Below are 23,188 nucleotides of genomic sequence, written 5' to 3' on the forward strand. Positions count from 1 at the left end.
CAGAATACAATGCCATCCACAGCCTCAGAAACAACTCTGACATCATAATCAAAAAGGCTGACAAAGGAGGTGCTGTCGTTATCATGAATAGGTCAGAATATGAACAAGAGGCTGCTAGGCAGCTCTCCAATACCACTTTCTACAAGCCATTACCCTCTGATCCCACTGAGGGTTACCAAAAGAAACTACAGCATTTGCTCAAGAAACTCCCTGAAAAAGCACAAGAACAAATCTGCACAGACACACCCCTGGAACCCCAACCTGGGGTATTCTATCTGCTACCCAAGATCCATGAACCTGGAAATCCTGGATGCCCCATCATCTCAGGCATTGGCACCCTGACAGCAGGATTGTCTATGTAGACTACCTCCTCAGGCCCTACACTCCCAGCACTCCCAGCTATCTTCAAGACACCACTGACTTCCTGAGGAAACTACAATCCATCGATGATCTTCCTGAAAACACCATCCTAGCCACTATGGATGTAGAAGCCCTTTACACCAACATTCCACACAAAGATGGACTACAAGCCATCAGGAACAGTATCCCTGATAATGTCACGGCTAACCTGGTGGCTGACCTTTGTGACTTTATTCTCACCCATAACTATTTCACATTTGGGGACAATGTATACCTTCAAATCAGCGGCTCTGCGATGGGTACCCGCATGGCCCCACAGTATGCCAACATTTTTATGGCTGACTTCAAACAACGCTTCCTCAGCTCTCGTCCCCTAATGCCCCTACTCTACTTGCGCTACATTGATGACATCTTCATCATCTGGACCCATGGAAAAGAAGCCCTTGAGGAATTCCACCAGGATTTCAACAATTTCCATCCCGCCATCAACCTCAGCCTGGACCAGTCCACACAAGAGATCCACTTCTTGGACACTACGGTGCTAATAAGCGATGGTCACATAAACACCACCCTATACTGGAAACCTACTGACCGCTATGCCTACCTACATGCCTCCAGCTTTCATCCAGACCACACCACACGATCCATTGTCTACAGCCAAGCTCTATGATACAACCGCATTTGCTCCAACCCCTCAGACAGAGACAAACACCTACAAGAGCTCTATCAAGCATTCTTACAACTACAATACCCACCTGCTGAAGTGAAGTAACAGATTGACAGAGCCAGAAGAGTACCCAAAAGTCACCTACTACAGGACAGGCTCAACAAAGAAAATAACAGAACGCCACTAGCCATCACCTTCAGCCCCCAACTAAAACCTTTCCAACCCATCATCAAGGATCTACAACCTATCCTGAAGGACGACCCATCACTCTCACAGATCTTGGGAGACAGGCCAGTCCTTGCTTACAGACAGCCCCCCAACCTGAAGCAAATACTCACCAGCAACCACCACCACACAACAGAACCACTAACCCAGGAACCTATCCTTGTAACAAAGCCCGTTACCAACTCTGTCCACATATCTATTCAGGGGACACCATCACAGGGCCTAATCACATCAGCCACACTATCAGAGGCTCGTTCACCTGCGCATCTACCAATGTGATATATGCCATCATGTGCCAGCAATGCTCCTCTGCCATGTACATTGGCCAAACTGGACAGTCTCTATGTAAAAGAATAAATGGACACAAATCAGACATCAAGAATTATAACATTCAAAAACCAGTCGGAGAACACTTCAATCTCTTTGGTCACTCGATTACAGACCTAAAAGTGGCAATTCTTCAACAAAAAAAACTTCAAAAACAGACTCCAACGAGAGACTGCTGAATTGGAATTAATTTGAAAACTGGATACAATTTACTTAGGCTTGAATAAAGACTGGGAGTGGATGGGTCATTACACAAAGTAAAACTATTTCCCCATGTTTATTCCACCCCCCACCGTTCCTCAGACATTCTTGTCAACTGCTGGAAATGGCCCACCTTGATCATCACTACAAAAGGATCCCCCCCCCCGGCGCTCTCCTGCTAGTAATAGCTCACCTTACCTGATCACTCTCCTTACAGTGTGTGTGGTAACACCCATTGTTTCATGTTCTCTATGTATATAAATCTCCCCACTGTATTTTCCAGTGAATGCCTCCGATGAAGTGAGCTGTAGCTCACGAAAGCTTATGCTCAAATAAATTTGTTAGTCTCTAAGGTGCCACAAGTACTCCTTTTCTTTTTACTATATGAAGTGTCATTCTCAGATCTCTGCTATCTAATCAAAATTAAAGGAGCTTGGGTGATGAAAGGACAACGTCATACAATACAGCAAAGATTAATAGCCATGCTCTACTGTGGAAGGCAATGCGGTCTAGTGGTTAGCATAAGGACTAGCATCCTCAGATTTCTGAGACTCTATTCTCAGCTCCATCACCAACTTGCTGGGTGATCAAAGACAAGTCACTTCACATTCCTTTACCTTCTCTTTCCCCTCTGAAAACTTGTATAACAATGTTAACTCATCTAACAGGTGTGTTATGGGATTGTTGTAATATTCGAAAAGGGCTAAGAGATCCTTGGATGAAATGAGCTACTGAAATGCAAAGTATTATCTGTAATATCAATCTTACCTCATTTAATGAACACAGGTGATTTATATCTTCTAAACCATTATATTAAAAACCTGTCAGTAAGATCACACAGCAAGAGGAAAAACATCAATACACAGCCAAATTCTATTCAGCACATCGGATACCAACAATCACATGTAAACTTCTCTCATATTTAATCGGTTAAAAATAACAATCACCTTTCGTCTCACAAGAGAGCCAGGATCCAATACATTTTTCAACAGAAAAACAAAGTGGTTTGGGGGAACGAGTGGGGGGAGAGAGGACAGTTTTACCAAGATGGCTAACATAAACAGGTCCTCTCGAATGCTGAAATTAAAACACAGGATTGGAATGCATCATGAAAAGACATGCAAGATGTACACATATCCTGAAAACTAATACACAGTCATTAAGTTCCTCTGCCTAATTTTATCCCTATTTCTCACTGTTTCTGACTTCACTAGACATCCTTTCTGCTATAGAACCTTAGCCAAAAAACAAACTAAATTAGAGAAAAGCCAGTGACGTCTCCATTCAGTCTGTTTCTTTAGCTGCATTTCAGAGTTAATGTACAAATAATCTGGGACTGTCTCGATAATATCTGTTTACTTAAATTATCTTCCTTAGCTGACGCAGCAAACATCTTACTGATAAGAAACAAAAGCATCAACAAATATTCAAACATATCACAAAAATTATGAACGACAGCTAAAAATTCCACCAGTCATTTTCCTCTCACTTGATGTTTTTGTCTTAGATATATGTTCTCCCTCCACTCCTGTTCAATTTATCTGCATTAAGACATAACTGATGCATGTCCCAATCATGTTTGACGTTTATATGCTTACTGCCTATTTTTTAAATTTTCTTCTTTATTGTGTTAATGTCTCAATAATAAAATCTATTGGTTTCTTTTCTAAGGTTAAAAAGAAATGAAAACACAAACAGATTCACAGGCATAAATGACAATTTCCATTATTTTTGCTCTTTTATTTTTGCTATTAATATCTGTTCATTAAGCAGAATGCCTACCTTTCCCAGTAGTCATAATCTGCAGTGATCCTGAGATGCTAATAAAGAACACTGTGCTCTAAAAGCAGCCCTACAGTACATCTCTCAGTAACTTAAGCACCAGTAAACTCTCCACCCTCCCCAACGGCTTCTCTGTGTGACCTAGCACAGACGACAACTGCTACCCCTATTCCAAAATAAAAGCCTACTCTGCACTCAGCTAAGCAACATTTGTCCTCCTGAGGCTGTTGTTTCACTTCCCTCTTTATTTTAAAAGTGTCATGACATCAGAACAGGATCCAGTAGGATGTTTGTCAAAAAGAAAATCCAGATCACTTCTGCCCACTTTTCTGACTGTTTTCTAGAAAACTAGCAGAGCTAACCTGAGGGATCCATTTTTGTCTTGTAGACCATGCTCAACACTATGCTATTATTATTAGCTATCTGTAGCACCTAGGAGCCCTAGTCCTGGACTGGGACAGCATTGTTTTATCAGAGCACCTTATACATTCAAGAGGGCATGACAAGGACCTTTATTGTCTTCTAAATGCCCTAAAGGTAGGAGTCCATTTCTTTTCTCTCCTTTTTCAAGCAAATGCTCAGTCAATTAAATTAATTTTACTTTTCATCACCAAGGCAGTGAGATGCATAGAACACAAACCCGAACAGACAATTAAGCATGCAATGAAGTGTAAAACACAATGTGTTTGCTAATTCAATCCTCTTGAGACATTACAAAAAGCGTCCCCTTCAATTTTGTAATTTCCTTGTTTGTAAGTGGCTTGCTACACACACAACATCACAGCTGCAGAAACACTGCAGCACCGCAAATCTTCCCCTATCATGTCAAAATAGCATAGTGGCTATAGTCTGTAACTGGAATGGCAGAGGAAAGTCTAGAAAATTACTAGTTTTCACCTAATCACTTCCAAGGTCTCAAGATCAATATAAACAAACTGAGAAACAAAACAGGATTAATGCAAAGTGTAGTATGGCCTTCACATCCCCTTCACTGTAAATAACACTTAAGAGTATCCAAGAGTAAAATTCATCTTTATGCTTTATGCCCACCTTTGTCTGGGATGGGTTTATTGTGTTCGCTATCAGTGGTGTTGTTTTATTATTATTAAATTATTCTATTTTTCTTTGAAGGGGGATTAAGCAGGCCATTATTATATGATGCAAGTCTGTGTGTGTAGTGGGCACCATTCTAAACAGAAATCAATAAGCAGCACCTTGAGATTTGTGTTTTTAGTATAAAGTACTCAAAGCTGCTATGCTAAGGAAAAGCTATGTGGTAAACAATTTAGGTCACAAAAGTATGAACTCAAATCCCAGGGTAAAATTCCCTTCCAAATCCATGAGGACTTTGCCTGAAGAAGGAGCAAGGTTCACACTGACTCCTTTCTCCTATGGCAAAGTGTCGAAAGACCAGAAACGTTTTTCTTGTATGCCCCACTTATTAGTTAAAAGGGATTCCCCCCGTTCTGCACAGAGACAGGTGCCATCCTGCAGGGATGGGTGCTGCGCTGCTAGCCCCTCCCAGTCTCCTGGCAGTAGCCACACTGATACTGGATGCTCAGAGCTTCCAGCTGTCAGACCTCCCACCTGGATTTCCACAGAGATCAGCACCACCCCTACTTCACCTCCTACTCATCCCTGGCCCTGCTCCATAAAGTGCCCAGTACAAGCAGAGATACCGTTGGGAGTAAGGAGGGGAGAATATCTGGGTACGCACCCACCCACCTCAGCCCCAGTCACACAATTAAAGGGTCTATCCTCCACGCATGGACCTCTGTGGACCTATCTGGTCCTGAGGATGACTTCAAGATTTGGTGTATGGAGTGTTTATTTGTAAAACACAGTGTTTAATGGCAAACAATATCAGATTGGAATTTTGTAATGATCAGTGGGATTTAAAATTATGCATCAGAGACTTTGGTTACCAACAGATTTGTTTGCTTATGACACGATCGTCATTTCCAAATCAGTCTACTTTTCTGAATAGGAGAAAATGACTACATTGTAATATTGATCATTTACCTTTAGTAACTGCTTGATCGTGTGTTTAACCTGGTCCTTTCGGAAATTTGAATTTAGAAGTCTGTGTAATTAGAGCATTATCCAAAGCCCTTTGCAGTCAATGGAAAAATACTGATTTCAACAAGCTTTGGTTCAAGCCCTAAATCCAGGAAAGGCAGAATAGTGGAGGATTTATGAGAGTAAATTAAATCTACATTTATGTCCAAGGGCCTCCCTCCATACCACATCCAATTAAAGACCATCATGCGACGCCATATGAAGATGGCAACTGACTAGGCCTGCAATTATTGGCTCTTTCATGCTGAAAATCTATTTCTCCCAGGGATACAAGTACATCTGCATAATTAGCAAAGGCAGTTACACAAAAAATAATTAGCTTGCTGAAAGCCAAAGAGATGAAAAAACTGTAATTTTTGCCTCAATTAGGTTGACTAATTATATGTAAAAAAACAAAACAGATACATCAAGAATCATGGAGAAATCCAACATTCATCTTAGCTCTATTTTCTGGCTGTAAGGCTTTCTGGTAACCTAGCAACATACTTACAAAGCAGCATATTTACAAAGATGAAATCCTCCCCTCTGTCTGCTATATAAATGAAATCCACTTCAAATTACTATTTGGACCTCTCCCCTCTTTGCCCCCCCCCCCCGTTGTTTTATTCATAATACTATTAAGTCTTAAATCAAAGTCCAGATTCACAAGGAACAATATGAAGTGTTTTTCAACATCAGTTTGAGGAAATTGTGATGAACCACAGTGTAAAAAAAAAAAAAAAAATGCTGGAATAGTTATTTGGAAAAATATACAATGGCTCCAATTCTGATCACAGTTACACTGGTGTAAATCTACTGGCTTCAATAGTGTTTCTCTAGATTTATATCAGTAATACTGATAGCAGAACATATCCCATTATTTTGACCAGCTTTACTAGTAAACTGAATGTCTCACTGTTCAGACCAAAAAATTTGCTTATCGTCTGCTAGGAAATGCTGTTTGTTCAAGATAGTCCTAAATGACTTAGATCGCACTTCCCAAAAAGTACTCTCAATATACATAAACTCTCACTCCAGCTTCTGGTTTCTTTTACATAAACATCGGTGATCTGATAAATACATCTATATTCAAGTCAATATACTTTGAGAGCTAAAAGATCAGTTTCAGTTACAGTTTTCCATTGTCTGATTCTCTTGGCACATACCACTTTCAGTGAAAACAATCATTTCCTTTCTGCCTACTTAATTCCCCTGCACATCAGTATAAGGCAGGCTTGACAACCATTTTTGAACCCTGTTATAGTTAGCACAGGTCAGTGTTCCTGGGTGGCCAGGACTCTATTACAAACCGCCCCGTTCGCCAAAAGTACGCTTCACAGCTACCCACCAAGGAAGCCTCAGACATGGTTTTAAAACATGGTTCTAACATGTGTGAACATAGGGGTAACTTCATTTGTTCTCACCTGTCTTATAACCATGCTAGAAAGCCATGCTCTAACCCTGGACAATAGCAAGGCTAAAACAGTGGGTGAAATCCTGGCCCCATTAAAATCAATAGGAATTCTGCCACTGACTGTAGTGTTGCCAGCATTTCATCAATAGTTTTCTAACATGATCATCACAGGAATTTTCTGTCTAGACACACCAACATAAACCATGTTATTACATGCTTTGGGCACAATGATGTTTAAACATGGTGATTTCTGAAGTGAAGACAGGGACTTACTGTCTTCAAAATGGCATTTAATCCCGTTTACAGGAATCTGTATAGAACAGTGGTTTTCAACCATTTTTTTATTTGCAGGCCCATAAAAAAATTTTGAATGGAGGTGCGGACCCTTTGGAAATCTTAGGCATCATTTGCAGACTCCCAGGGGTCTGCGGAGCACAGGTTGAAAACTACTAGTGTAGAGAAAGTCTGAGGCTTTGTCTACATGGAGCTTTTTCCCCATGACACGGCTGCAGCATCCTGGGGGCTAATACTAGTGGAGACAAGCCACTGGTCTGGGTTTCCTCTAGTACTGATGGAGCTGCACCAGCCGCCACCATTATCCTGCTCAGATAATACCACATTTAAATTGCTGCCAACTGATCTACACTCACACACTCCCTCTACTGCAACATGAGACGCACCATGCAGACACAGCCTAAAAGGAGCAGTCTTCATGATAATAAGGTAGAGAACCTGGCAATAAGCACTGCCATCTGCCAAACTCTGAAAGGGATCAGCAAATTCATGAGGCTGTTTCCTGTGAAAAGCTAAGCTTTGGGGTGCATCTTATTTATTACCTTTCCCATAAACTCTGATGGATGTTGATAGTATCTCCTTTGTTCTAAAAGCAGGGATAAAACAGAACCTCTCTGGACAGCAAGTTTGTCTTTAGGCCACAATGAAACGTGTGATCAAGGCTGAAGACACAAGTCTCATTTACTGTCTAATACCATCGCTAGAGGGCATCATCTGAACATAAAGATTTATTGCACAAAGTTTGTTCATACATTGGATAGAGAGAGGAAAGGAGGAGGCTGGGTTGGGGTAGTTAGGCAGAGGAAATGAATCTGCCTACAACACCAAGGGAAATTGAAAAGCCTGAGAATTTTCTTCTCAGTTAACTCACCACACTCTCACACAGGTGTTTTGTTTATATCTGTGAGTAATTATGCTTCCATTAAAAAACAGCAAACATATTTAAAGTGGCGTTTTAAAAAAAAAATCAAGAAAATAATATATTGTCTATGTTTTGTGAATTAGGACAAGGTGAATTTCAATAAGTCAAGAACAGATTTAGAAAAGATCCATTTCTCTTCCTCCATTTCTCTACTTCATGATACTTTCACAGTTTTGGTGCCTGTAGCCATGGTACCTGAGGCATCTGTGAGACTACACAAAGTGCTGAGATGTTAAAGACTGTCCTGGGGGCTAGCAAAATCTCCCAAGGGCCTGGGGTTAGGCAGGTTAAGGAGCTGATACCTTCTCAGTTATATCCAGGGTATAAAAATTATACAGCTAAAGTCTTGCTCTTGAAATCTGAAACTACTCCCCTTTTTCTACTCTCCAGCAAAACTTATTCTTAATTGTGACTCATTCTTTGGATACAAACTATTGTCCTAGCCATATAGGGTTGAGATCCATCTGATTTTCCTCCAGAATTGCCCTCATATTATTCAGATAATCCACTTGCAAGCTGAGCTTGTGACATGTTAATAGATTCCAAGGCAGCTTCCAATGACAATGAATCATTATCTCACATCATTTCAGTGCAGTGGGGCTCTATTGACACAATGTGGTAACATGACATCACAACACCATGATGCACAAGTGTGTCCCATCAAACTCCAACAAGCGCCAGCATGACATATGACAACCAGATGAACTCCTTTTAAGAAGAACCTGCCTTAGATACATCCAAAGTCCACATTAGCATCTCTCATTAAGACATAATGGACCACATTCATCCACATTCATGGGAAAAAGGGGTAAACAGTGCGGTGGCAAAATTTGCAGATGATACAAAACTACACAAGATAATTAAGTCCCAAGCAGACTGCGAAGAGCTTCAAAGGGATGTCTCAAAATTGGGTGACTGGGCAACAAAATGGCAGATGAAATTCAATGTTAATAAATGCAAAGTAACGCACATTGGAAAACATAATCCCAACTATAAATATAAAATGATGGGGTCTAAATTAGCTGTTACCACTCAAGAAAGAGATCTTGGAGTCATTGCGGATAATACTCTGAAAACATCCACTCAATGTGCAGTGGCAGTCAAAAAAGCTAACAGAATGTTGGGAATCATTAAGAAAGGGACAGACAATAAGACAGAAAATATCATACTGCTTCCATATAAATCCATGGTACACCCACATCTTGAATACTGCATGCAGATGTGGTCACCACATCTCAAAAAAGATACATAGGACTTGGAAAAGGTACAGAAAAGGGCAACAAAAATTATTAGGAGTATGAAACAGCTTCCATATGAGGAGAGATTAATAAGACTGGGACTTTTCAGTTTGGAAAAGAGACAACTAAGGAGGGATATGATAGAGGTCTATAAAATCATGACTGGTGTGGAAAAAGTAAATAATGCAGTGTTATTTACATCTTCTCATAACACAAGAACCAGGGTCACCAAATGAAATTAATTGGCAGCAGGTTTAAAACAATAAAAGAAAGTATTTTTTCACACAACGCACAGCGAGTCTGTGGAACTCTTTGCCAGAGGATGTTTTGAAGGCCAAGAATATAACAGGGTTCAAAAGAACTAGATAAATTCATGGAGGATAGGTCCATCAATGGCTATTAGTCAGGATGGGCAGGGATGGTGTCTCTAGCCTCTGTTTGCCAGAAGCTGGGAGTAGGTGACAGAGAATGGATCACTTGATGATTACCTGTTCTGTTCATTCCCTCTGGGGCACCTGGCATTGGGCACTGTTGGAAGACAGGATAAGGGGCTAGATGGACCTTTGGTCTGACCCAGTATGGCCGTTATTATGTTCTTTGTCTAACTTCACTGACATCAATTAAGTTAGATCAGGGGTGAATTCAGCCCAACTTGTCCTGGTCATTCAATAGATTGAACTAAATGTATAGTAACTTGGAGAACATTGCAATGTTTGATAAAGGTGTAAATTTTTCCTTCCCACTTCTAGATATAGACAAGAACATTGGTTCTCAGTTACATTCTTCTGAACAACAGAAAACATCCTTTATGGTGAAGAAACTTCAGATTTTCCTCCATTGTAAACAAACGCAATTTCCTCCATATTCAGCTGAGTGTTTTATCCCACTTCATCACACAATGAAGTGCGTGAACTAGCCTTCACTATTCCCAGATGTACAAGAAAAAATATAACATTTTGGAATGAGGCACACAACTTATTTTATGAATTTCCACAACACTGATAATTCACAAAAAAAATGGAGACCATCACAGGATTCTACTTACCACCTGCACCCTGGATCATGTTTCCAGATTTTTGGACCTCATCAAATTTTGTAAAAATTACATTCAACCTGTTTGAAAGGTAAAGAAAATGCATTACATAATAAGTAACCAAAGTGATTTACCGTGGCCCCTGTAACTTAGAGCACTAATTAAGGGACCAATTCTGCTCCCACTGAAGTCAATGGGACTTTTGCCATTGACTTCTATGAGAACAAGATGAGGACCTAAACTATTTTTTGTATGACACATAGATATAATATTTGATTATTAAGCAAGCAAAGAGGAAACAGAGAAATGACAGAGACACCAGGTGGCATATTATAGGCAGGACTGGCAGCACTGTTATTATTAAGGTTGCCATTCCCGTTACAAAACCCTGTTTCCAGTTGCTTATGACTTCGCTGTACTTTAACCATTTGCAGAATTGTTGATAAAGGAGAAGTCTTGCATTTAAAAGAACATTCTTGTTTGGCCCTGACATTTCTTTTCTGTTCATGCCTTCACCTTGGCATTTCCACTGCAGCAGGAGATCTTTAGCTCAGCACAATATGCCGGCCTATGAAGTTTAGTCCTCAGAGAGATTGTGGCAGACCTATATGAGGGTGCACATGGAGGCAGGGGGAGACACTGTAGCCTATACAGCACCCCCCACCTACCTGATTTTGATAAAACAATTCCTTCCCAAGCTCCCCTTGGGGCAATGCAGCTCCACACCACCCCTGCTTGGCCCAGGGGCTAATTGACACAACTTGACCTTTAATGTCTAAAACATTCTTCCAAGCAAAAACCAAAAAACTTCTCGCTATGCCAAACATTCATTACACATAACACACACACGCTGTAAGCTTGAAAGCAAAGCACAGAACAATTCATTGTAACTCATATTAGCCCGTTTTTTAGACATGGAAGTTGAGGCTGTGAGGTTAAGAGACAATAATAGAAATCATAATGAAGCCTGATGGGCTGCAAAACGTCTGGAGTTTTAGACTGTGCATGTTGTAATGGTCAAAGTGTCAACAGTCCCTCTTCTATCAATGGGCATGCTAATAACATCCTGAGTCCTATGATACCCTGTCCTTGGAAAGCAAAGGGAACCATACTTTGTGACAGCTAAGGCCACACTGGCCCTTTGCCAGGAGCCAGAGCATAACAACAACATTTATCAGACTCATTTAAAAAAATCAGATCTGAATGCACTTCTCCAGAATCTTTGCTAGTACTTATTCACCAAAGCTTATATCCGCTTCCTGCTTCCCCTGCACTACACACATACATAAACTCCCTTCCCTTTCCTCTTTCATACATCGCCATCAGATCCACTTCTTTCTCAAAGACTTCCAGCAATCATTTCCTCTCTATGTCTCTTCACTATTTGGTCTCATCTGTGGAACCCTATATTCCACTGATCTAAGCCAGGGCATTATACTGTGTGGTGCTGAGCACCCTGAATGGGGGAAGTTCATATGCTCAACATCTAGCCCCATTGGACATTTTTATGGACAGATTTTCAAAGGAGCTCTGGATGTTTTCATGATTTTTTTCAGTTTGAATGAAAATAGTGTCCCAAATTCTCCATGGGGTTGCATTAGCATAAATGATAGGAGTAGTTAGCCCATGGAGCTTTTAAATGTTCCCCTGCATTGCTATGAACCCTTGAAGGTGGGAACTAGAAAGTGAAGCTGACCAGTCTAGTTTCACCTTTCAAACTGAATGAGGAGCAAAAAGTAAACAAACTGTATACACTGACTTCATACATTCCATGAGTTAAAGTCTGAAAGGACAATTATGATCATTTAGTCTGACCTCCTGCATACAAGAGGACTCCGATTTTTACACAGTGATTCCCATATCAAGCCCAATAACTTGTGGTTTTTCTAAACTGGAATTTTATTTCTGTTTTCAAAATAATCTAAGGTATTGTTATGCAGACAAGACTCATACATGCAAAACTGTTTGGTTTATATAGACAGTGTTGCAAGTTCTCACAACTATACTGCATCTCCCAATATTTGCTGATTTTCTTAAAGCCCCAGCTCTTGGAAGAAATGATTACTTGAGGATCTCACCTTCCATTTAAAAAAGAAGTAAGTTTCTAGCCCTTATGGTTGTAGAGAAAAATCTTGAAAATATGGCCCAACTGAACCTTAAAGGTTTAAACACCAGGAGGTAAATATAAAGAGACCAATATGTATAATTTTTTTTAAAAGATCTCACAATTGCTGAATATATGATTTTTATCCTGCCAATCTCCTTTTAACTGTGTGTCCATTTACTAGTCTGAACTGGCTGCTCCATATTCATAGATTCTAAGGCCAGAAGGGACCATTATGATCATCTAGTCTTACCTGAAGTACAACCCAGGCTATAAAATTTCCCCAAAATAAGTCCTAGAGCAGATCTTTTAGAAAAACATCCACTCTTGATTTTAAAATTGTCAGTAATGGAGAATCCACTGTGATGCTTGGTAAACTGTTCCAATAGTTAATTATTCTCACTGTTAAAAATTTACATCTTATTGAACGCTTCTGCCTTTTCTGCATTATTATTGATAATTCTATCATTTCCGTCTAGCAACTGACCAATATTATTACCAGGTTTCTTTTTGTTCTTAATTTACTGAATATACATACAAGACCTATGGAATCCAGGAGGAAGTAACCAAGCAGAATGTTGCAACATAAACACATTACCATTTGAGTTACAAGAAACACATGGATCACTACACCTTCTTTCACAGATCCAGTAACAACCCAAACACACCAAGAAATCTGTTATCTACACCCAGGCATTCAGATTCCACAGAATACGGGGAGAAAGTCTGGGATGCACACCTTAACACGCTCAAAACCACCAGAGAAGTAGATCACATCATGGAACGGGCCACTCAAATACCCCAAGACCACCTACCTCAATACAGAAATAAAACCCGCTCTGACCACACACCCCTAGTTTCAGAGTAGCAGCTGTGTTAGTCTGCATCCGCAAAAAGAAAAGGAGTACTTGTGGCACCTTAGAGACTAACAAATTTATCTGAGCATAAGCTTTCGTGAGCTACAGCTCACTTCATCGGACATCCTTAGTTGTCACCAACCACCTCACACTCGAACCCATATAGGATATCATCAAAGAACTACATCCTGAGAGAAATCTTTCCTGAACTGGCCTTTCCTCTTCTGGCCTTCAAGCAACCCCCCTAGCTTCTCCAAGCTTATCATCAGAAGCAAACTTCCCACAGACCAGGACACACCACCTCAAAGCGACACCATACCTGTCAGAAGAACAGATGCAAAACCTGAAGACATAATTCCACTGCTTCAATGGTCAATACTACCCCACAACACCCATTTCCAGAGCCATGGGTCCTATACATGCCTATCTATCTCATCCAGTGCACTAAATGCCCCACTAGCAACTATATGAATGAAACCAGGCAATCACTACTACATTCTCGAATTAACTCACAGAGGAAAATGATAAAAGACAAACAAAACCACCCTAGCACCTGTGGGTGAACATTTTTCATTAAATGATCACTCTGCATCTGACCTCATCATCAGAGGAAACCTGCACAACAGTTTCAGAAGACAAGCCTGGGACCTTAAATTCATAACTTTGCTAGACACTAAAGTCATGAACTTAATAGAGACACTGAATTTATGGCTTATTACAACAATCAGTAGCTCACTAACAAACCTCCCCCAGCTGCCTCCCCTTCCCCTTTCTTTCCTCCCGATGACCGGAAAGGTGTTAGCGAGCCACTTCACCTTTAATGGACCCTTGAAATATTAACTACTTATGCTAAACAATCTGTTCCACCTTCTATTTAGCAGTGACACACTGAGTTAGTTTCCCAGGCCTGAAAAAGAGCTCTGTGCAAGCTCCAAAGATTGTCTCTGGGTATGTCTACATAGCAACTAGACACCCGCGGCCAGCCCGTGCCTGCTGACTTGGGCTCGCAGGGCTCCAGCTGCAGGGCTGTTTCACTGCTGAGTAGACATCTGGGCTCGGGCTGGAGCCCAGGCTCTATGACCCTGCGAGATGGGAGGGTCCCAAAGCTCAGGCTCCAGCCTGAGCCCACAAGTCTACACAACAGTGAAACATTCCCAGAGCCTGAGCCCCACAAGCCCGAGTTGGCTGGCACGGGCCAGCTGTGTGTTTTTCTTTGCTGTGTAGACATATCCCCTCTCATCAACACAAGCTAGTCCAAAAAAAGATATTACCTCACCCACCTTGTCTTTCTAATGTCCTGGGACCGACTCAGCATACATTTGAGAGTTACATTTTCTAGGACCTATGTAATATTTTTTTAAATACTTTCCACAGATGCTACGGCTCCAATCCTGCAAACACCTCCGTATGTGCTTAACTTTTTGCAGATGAATAGTCGCTATCAACTTTACTCTGTTGAGTACAGTTAAGTGCATGCAAAGCGTTTGCAGGATCGGCACCTCAGGGCTCACTCCCACAAAAAGACTTCCATGCGTAGTCCCTAAATGCAGCAAAAATGAAAAGAAACCAAGAAAGGCAGAAAGAATGGATATTCTTCACTCACCGAGACTGTGGTAATCCTTTTTTACTGAGATCTGCCCTTACACGTTCACCTACATGTCTGTAAATTTCCACTAGGCTGTTTATTGCTGCATCTCGAACCTAAATAGTAAAGAAGAGATTTAACAGAAATTAATCATCATTTTAATTTTTAATATTATTTCCTAAGAGAAGCCAAAAAAGCAACATAGCCATTTCTCAGCCACAACGGCACCCATGATTTTTTGCATAATAAATAATAGTACTTGTGTAGTTTTTCTCATCCATAGATCTCAGAGGGTGATAAGTGTCATTAGGCTCATTTCACTAATGAGGCACAGCACGCTGAAGTGACTTCCCCAAGGTCAGACGGCAAGTCAGTGGCAGAGCTGGGAACTGAGCACAAGTCACCAGCCTCTGTGCATGCAGTAAGCCTGTTCAGCCTTATAAAATTCCACTCACCCGTTCATCTAGGACGGGTACATTTTTTGAAGGCTAAATATAATCTTTTTTTCTTCTTTGCAACCATCACGGTAAAGGTGGATGAACAGATTTTGTAGATCTGTGCTAGTAGATCAACACAATGAGCTTGTAAGATAGCACTAAATCAGGAGAGGCAGCTATTTGCATTATAATTTTGTCTATGTTGATCTAATAGCTTGGAGGAAAGAAGTAATTTTGATATCAATTGCATAAAAAGTCCTTCCATGTCAGGAAATCAGCAGTGCTCAGTAACTGAAGTCCTTGACTTTCTGTCCTTAGATTCTGCAGAGACAGACCAATCTCCTAATGAAAAATAAAATGCCACAAAACTACCACTGCAAAATTGCCTTGGCTACAGGCTCCCTCCAGATCCCTGATATAGATCCAGACTATGTTACCCAGCAAGGAAAGAGTCACATTGCCGCAGACGTAGTTGTAGACAGAGAACGATAAGAGAGTAACAAAACCTCTCTAGTATCTCTAGTACAGAACAAATTTCAATACAACATTAGTACAGCAGCAGATCAACCATACCAACAAACTAATCATGATTTTTCATGCTCTGGGCTGATATTGTTAATGCAAGGCAACTGATACCAGGGCAATAGGTGCCTCAAACACCAGGGGGATAGTCTAATCTTGGCACAACTAGGGTAAATGACTGACGTGGCTTCTTGGCAGAACAAAGTAAGAACTTTGCATGTAAAAAAAGATGTTTTCTGGTTTGCAAGAGATGTGCTCAGCAGCCAGTTGAACTATATCGCCCCAGCACCTGCATGGGCAGAAGAGACCTAAGCCCAGAACAGGGTAAGCCACCGCCTTCAATCAGGCTCTGCAGGTGGGGAGGGTGTACTCTGGAAGATACCTGCAATCCCTCCCTCCCCGCAAAGATGTGGGGAAGAAATGCCCATCACTAGCATTAACTTACCTACGCTCCCCTCCACAATGTCAAACATACACCCCACCCAGGGAGGGGGAGGTCCAGAGGCGGCAGCTGGTGGGGTAACCCCTGGCAATATGGCTGCAGAAGAAAGATTGCCAAGGAGACAACAGCCAGCACGTGGCACAGCACCTCAACTGCTGCTCACGCTTGTCTAGCTCCATCCCCCCACTGCAGAGCTTTCTCCTAGCAGGGTCTCTGCTTTCTCCCAGGCCCCTGAGTTCTGGCCCACCTGCCACAGGGGCTTTTAGTCATTTTCCTCTGCCCTTGTCAAGTTTTCTTTCCTTTCCTCTCTCCCACCATACCGCCATTCACCTCTTTCCCCTCCTCTTCTCCCCTCCCCCTACCTATCCCCATATTTCCCCCTCTCAAGCCCCAGCATCCCCTTTTCCCCCACATGCTGCCAGTTCAGTGCCCCCTTCCCCTTCTCCTTCCAGGTCGGACTCTCCATAGCACTTCTTCCCGCCATCCCCATGGCAACTGTCAGGTGAAGCACTATGCTGCAGCACCACTGATGGGGAGGGGAGGGGATGGCAGGAAGCAATCACAGGATTTCTCTGCCCCTGCAGCCTGAGCCCTGGCACAGAAGGTGGAGAGGACGAACACCAGCCCTGTGCATGCTGAGGGTCATCTCTCTGCCCTCCCTCCCTCAAATTCCTTACTCAGCCATTTGTCTGCCCAGTCAACTGCCGCTGGGTCTCCGGGCGCAACTGCCCCTCTCCCCAGGTTCTGGAACCAAGGCCAAACTCAGGCTCCGACCGGCCTTCAACATTCCACCAGAGCTTCCCTTTACCTCTCGGACCAGTGGCTGATGGGAGCAAATGCACAGGGCTGGCAGGCTGGAAATTCACAGGGCAATGGACTCTGCTCTCAGCCACAGAGACACTGGATTTATGGCTTTTTACAACAATCAGTAGCCCACTAACAAACCTCCCCCAGCTGCCTCCCCTTCCCCTTTCTTTCCTCCCGATGACTGGAAAGGTGTTAGCGAGCCACTTCACCTCTAATGGCCCCTTGAAATATTAACTACTTATGCTAAACAATCTGGCCAGGCCAAACAAAGTCACTGGCCAAAGTCAGCAGAAGCTGGTGACATCCACCCCGTGTTTGGCTTTCGGCCAAAGAGAGGGCATTCCTCTAGAATCCTTGATCTTTTAATCTTCAACCCTTCGCTGCACTCCCCCGCAGGGTGCACTGGTAGAAAGAACTCTCGAGGACTTGACACAGTCACGGGCAGACTCTTATTCTGTCACACTCGGTTCCCTAACCAGTGGAGGACCATTGGTGTGGACTTCAGAAAGACCCTCACACTCAGTGCCCCTGCTCTGCTGCCAGGTTGTCAGCCATCTAAGAACAAGGACAGGAGATAGCACAATGGCAAGATGACACTGATGTTGGAGATCAAGTTAGGAGGAATCTCCCAAAACCATCTGTTCAGTTGCAGAAACCCATCTATCCACCCCCTACATAAAGGGATGCACCCAATATGGTGTACAGGGGGTGTACACCTTGCTGGCCAATTTAGGAGGTTATTTTAGACCCAATTAAAGACTGAGGAGCTGTAGCGATTGCTGAAGGACAGTGCACAAGGAGAGGGACAGATCTCAGAATGAGATATTGATACTTGGCTGTATCAATAGTGGCTTTTCTTTATTTATAATAACACAATTTTTAAAATGCTTTTAAGTTCTTTATGTTAAAATCCTTTAGACTCTTGTCCTCAATCAGAATAGTCTAAGTGCATGTAACTAAACAGCCATATCAAGAGTTTACTGGGATAAGGGAAATTGCTAAATGATCACTCAAAAACAATGTTAGTTTTAAAAAAAAAATTCCTTCGCTGGCAAAAACAAAACCCTCAACAATACAACTTTGTATTGTAACAATGCATCTTTGTAGCAAAGAGAAGCAAAGCAAAACAAAAAACCGTTTCCCTGCTTCTGCTATATCTCATTCAGCCAACAGAGGGCAGTGTTGCTCAATATTCTGCTAATGCAGCTTTACAGCAGCAATTCTCCGAGGGAAGAAAATAAGCAGCTGGAGACAGAGAAAGAAGTGTTATCAGATCACAAGGTCCATCCCTCTCCCTCCACACCATCCAGTCTCCCTTCCCCCCCAGGAAGGACGGACTCTAGTGGCCCCTAACAGAGGAAGCAACATTTATTAAACTGACAGTGCACTTGATCTTAGCCAAATGGGTTAGTGCTTTTCACTATTGTGAAGATTTAAAACGGTACGCCAGGCACAGTACTTTATGTCTGATTGTTGTGTGGTTTCGTTTTTGTTTGGGCAGGCCAGGCTACTCCTCTTTGCCCCACAAGCACTGCTTTGGGGAAACTCTGAAGGATAATGAGGAAATTTGAGACTATGAGATGTACTAGGCACCAACAGGAGTGCGCAGGGTGTGAGGGTTGCTCCCCTCACACGCTTGCTGGCTGCTCTAGCAGCACACAAAGAAGAGAGAGAGAGAAGACGTGTCCAGACAATCACTGCCTGGGCACTGAGTGAGAGTTCTGGAGCCCATCTCTCTCCCCGGCCAGAGAGCCTGCTGGTCCATCCCCTGCCCAGGGTTTGAAAAGTCAGTACTGGAAGGGAGTTTGGATCTCCATTCTCCCTCCCTTTACCACCTCTCAAGGGTAACCAGTTCCTCTTCTTAGCCCATTACACCAGTGAGGGGAACACTCTCCCACACCCAGCTCCTCATAGCAGCTAGGGGACACCCCCAGTAGTCTGGGGGAGTGGAGAGAAGAGAGACCTGCCCAAATCAAGAATCATGGGGCACCTATTCTCCAACCAACCACCCAGCCCAACACCACATCCCACCCAACCAACAGCCAGAGACAGCTGCCAGGTAGGGGAACACCTAGAGGAGAATCCACGATGCAAGGGGGAGTGAGACTCATGGTGTGATGGGAGCAAGACAGGTAATTTCCAATGACTGGGAACCAGGAAGTTGCCCTATATGACAACACTATCTCATTGCCCTTTCCCTTGTCTTCCCTTCCCCACCTTCTCCCTTCCTGTTTCCTACTTTCATTTCTTGTGTCTTGTTTCCAATTGGATTGTAAGCTCTTCAGGGCAGGCTTTGCTTCTTCCTGGCCTTAGCAGAGCACTTAGAGAAATTGGGCCCCCATCCTTCTCAGGGTGAGAGGCCTTACAGCAATAGAAATCACTCTAATGGAGTTGGAAGAGGATACACGTATGTACTTGTTGGATTCTCTGGGGGAGAAGGAAAGGAGGACTGGAATGTTGGGGGGAACAGCACTATTTTTACACAGGAGGTTGGAAATGTATCACGGATTTTGATAGGATATTTTTGAGGAACTTCCTTATAAAAACTCCAGTCTAGCAGCACATCACTGCCAATTCCCTGATTAGGACACATGGCACTAAACAAAGACAGACTGGATTCATGCATCTCTTTCATATCTTCTCTTGAATTTACTCAGATGGTCTCAGCCCCAATATCCCATGCAACTCACACTGCTGCACAAGGCGTTAACTATTGTCATGATTTCAGTCTTTTCAGATTTGACTCTCTTATTAATTATTTTGGTGACACCAATATAAACCCAGAGCAACTCCAGTGAAATCACTTCATATTTACCATAGAATCACTGAGAACAGAACTAGGCATGCCCTAAAATCATATTATCCAAAACTAAACCAGGGCTTTTCATAAATGGTGAAGTTGCAAACTTCACCAACGGCTGGTACTAAGCACATGCAGTCAATGTACCGCTCAAAATTTAGAGCCCTGCTTATTGTGAGTGGCAATCAGACCCTTCTCCCTTCCAGTAAATATGGAATTTAACATAGAATTTCACCAAAGACTTACCTGGCTGTTTGGATCTCCAAGTAAGTTACATATATGTGGCACAATCTTACTCAGTGTTAAACTCTGAGCTCCGGATCTAGGAGAAAAGGAAGTGCATGAGTACGAATTTTTTTTGTTTGTTTTTTTTTAATGTAGAACACTCAGAACATAGTAACCCAGGTCTATGACAGGTCCTGACTTACACGTTGAGGGTTGCAATAAGGCAGAGGCAAATCCCTTCTCTCGTCCGGAAATTCTTGTGTTTGAATCCTCCCAACAGTCTGTCCCACACGTACTGCAGAAGACAGAAAAGAGGGTGGAAAGGGAAGAGGAAAAATAGAGTGGATGGGGTTTTCTTTTCCAGCCCTGGCACAATTTATCATCCCTTGGATTTAAATATAAACACTGTGCCCACACACAAGAGACTAGGAGGATTTCTGGGTGGAAGCTTCAGGACGACTGTATTAATCTCAAAAGTGACTAATCTTTTGTTCTTTGTTGAGCCTTTCAGTAACTCACTGCTAGCTAACATAACACCCGTTTACCAGCACAGACCCGCCAACCCCCAAGGCACAGCACCTATGCACTTGTGACTGCCCCTCCTCTAGTGGAGCCCTGGCTAATGCTCAAACACACTCATTTCCCAGCTGTGCCCCAGTTTCATGTACCAGAGAGCTCTGGGCTGTGGGATAGGGAAGCACAAGCATCAGCTAGTGAGCATTTAAACAGTGTGGGATGCTGTGTCCATCCCTGCCTTTCTTTCTTCCCTAAAATCTTAGGACAAGTCAGAAATTAGGAGAGATGTGGGGGCAAGGCTCAGAAGCTGGTGCGCTCCTGGACAAGCAGGTAGAGCCAGAGAGCATGTTTACATAGCACCTTTCATTTCCCAAGATCCCAAAGAATCTTTCCAAATGATACATGTGCATCACCATTGAAATGCGGTTGGTGGAGTTTCAGTAACTGGATTTCTACATAGAGTGCTTCCGCCGATGTGCACGGGCTGAAATTGTGGAAAAGCAGCATCACTTGCCCCATAACCTCAGCCGTGCAGAATACAATGCCATCCACAGCCTCAGAAACAACTCTGACATCATAATCAAAAAGGCTGACAAAGGAGGTGCTGTCGTTATCATGAATAGGTCAGAATATGAACAAGAGGCTACTAGGCAGCTCTCCAACACCACTTTCTACAAGCCATTACCCTCTGATCCCACTGAGAGTTACCAAAAGAAACTACAGCATTTGCTCAAGAAACTCCCTGAAAAAGTACAAGAACAAATCTGCACAGACACACCCCTAGAACTCCGACCTGGGATATTCTATCTGCTACCCAAGATCCATAAACCTGGAAATCCTGGACGCCCCATTATCTCAGGCATTGACACCCTGACTGCAGGATTGTCTGGCTATGTAGACTCCCTCCTCAGGCCCTACGCTACCAGCACTTCCAGCTATCTTCGAGACACCACTCACTTCCTGAGGAAACTACAATCCATCGGTGATCTTCCTGAAAACACCATCCTAGCCACTATGGATGTAGAAGCCCTCTACACCAACATTCCACACAAAGATGGACTACAAGCCATCAGGAACAGTATCCCCGATAATGTCACGGATAACATGGTGGCTGAACTTTGTGACTTTGTCCTCACCCATAACTATTTCACATTTGGGGACAATGTATACCTTCGAATCAGTGGCACTGCGATGGGTACCCGCATGGCCCCACAGTATGCCAACATTTTTATGGCTGACTTAGAACAACGCTTCCTCAGCTCTCGTCCCCTAATGCCCCTACTCTACTTGCGCTACATTGATGACATCTTCATCATCTGGACCCATGGAAAAGAAGCCCTTGAGGAATTCCACCAGGATTTCAACAATTTCCATCCCACCATCAACCTCAGCCTGGACCAGTCCACACAAGAGATCCACTTCCTGGACACTACGGTGCTAATAAGCGATAGTCACATAAACACCACCCTATATTGGAAACCTACTGACCGCTATTCCTACCTACATGCCTCTAGCTTTCATCCAGATCATACCACTCGATCCATTGTCTACAGCCAAGCGCTACGATATAACCGCATTTGCTCCAACCCCTCAGACAGAGACAAACACCTACAAGATCTCTATCATGCATTCCTACAACTACAATACCCACCTGCTGAAGTGAAGAAACTGATTGACAGAGCCAGAAGAGTACCCAAAAGTCACCTATTACAGGACAGGCTCAACAAAGAAAATAACAGAACGCCACTAGCCATCACCTTCAGCCCCCAACTAAAACCTCTCCAACGCATCATCAAGGATCTACAACCTATCCTGAAGGACGACCCATCACTCTCACAGATCTTGGGAGACAGACCAGTCCTTGCTTACAGACAGCCCCCCAATCTGAAGCAAATACTCACCAGCAACCACACACCACACAACAGAACCACTAACCCAGGAACCTATCCTTGCAACAAAGCCCGTTGCCAACTCTGTCCACATATCTATTCAGGGGACACCATCACAGGGCCTAATCACATCAGCCACACTATCAGAGGCTCATTCACCTGCGCATCTACCAATGTGATATATGCCATCATGTGCCAGCAATGTCCCTCTGCCATGAATATTGGTCAAACTGGACAGTCTCTACGTAAAAGAATAAATGGACACAAATCAGACATCAAGAATTATAACAATCAAAAACCAGTTGGAGAACACTTCAATCTCTCTGGTCACTCAATTACAGACCTGAGGGTGGCTATCCTTCAACAAAAAAACTTCAAAAACAGACTCCAACGAGAGACTGCTGAATTGGAATTAATTTGAAAACTGGATACAATTAACTTAGGCTTGAATAGAGACTGGGAATGGATGAGTCATTACACAAA

At 42.8% G+C, this 23,188-nt stretch overlaps 1 protein-coding gene across 41 annotated transcripts in view; it reads right to left on the reverse strand.

The window, feature by feature from the left end:
• CLASP1 (cytoplasmic linker associated protein 1) overlaps positions 1-23,188 on the reverse strand; it is a 290,372-nt gene that overhangs the window by 184,061 nt on the left and 83,123 nt on the right. For 39 of the 41 annotated variants that reach the window (XM_043504920.1, XM_038421081.2, XM_038421077.2 and 36 more), the window contains exons 5-8: positions 20,504-20,595; positions 20,322-20,397; positions 15,086-15,183; positions 10,534-10,601 (exon numbers count right to left, since the gene is read on the reverse strand). In XM_043504920.1, coding sequence (XP_043360855.1) covers positions 10,534-10,601; positions 15,086-15,183; positions 20,322-20,397; positions 20,504-20,595 — 334 coding nt within the window. Of the gene's footprint in view, positions 1-3,562; positions 3,697-10,533; positions 10,602-15,085; positions 15,184-20,321; positions 20,398-20,503; positions 20,596-23,188 lie in introns of those variants that run through there. The other 2 variants (XM_038421111.2, XM_043504929.1) reach the window with 2 other exon arrangements.

Source organism: Dermochelys coriacea, chromosome 11 (genome assembly GCF_009764565.3).
Source record: "Dermochelys coriacea isolate rDerCor1 chromosome 11, rDerCor1.pri.v4, whole genome shotgun sequence".
Lineage (NCBI taxonomy): Eukaryota > Metazoa > Chordata > Testudines > Dermochelyidae > Dermochelys > Dermochelys coriacea.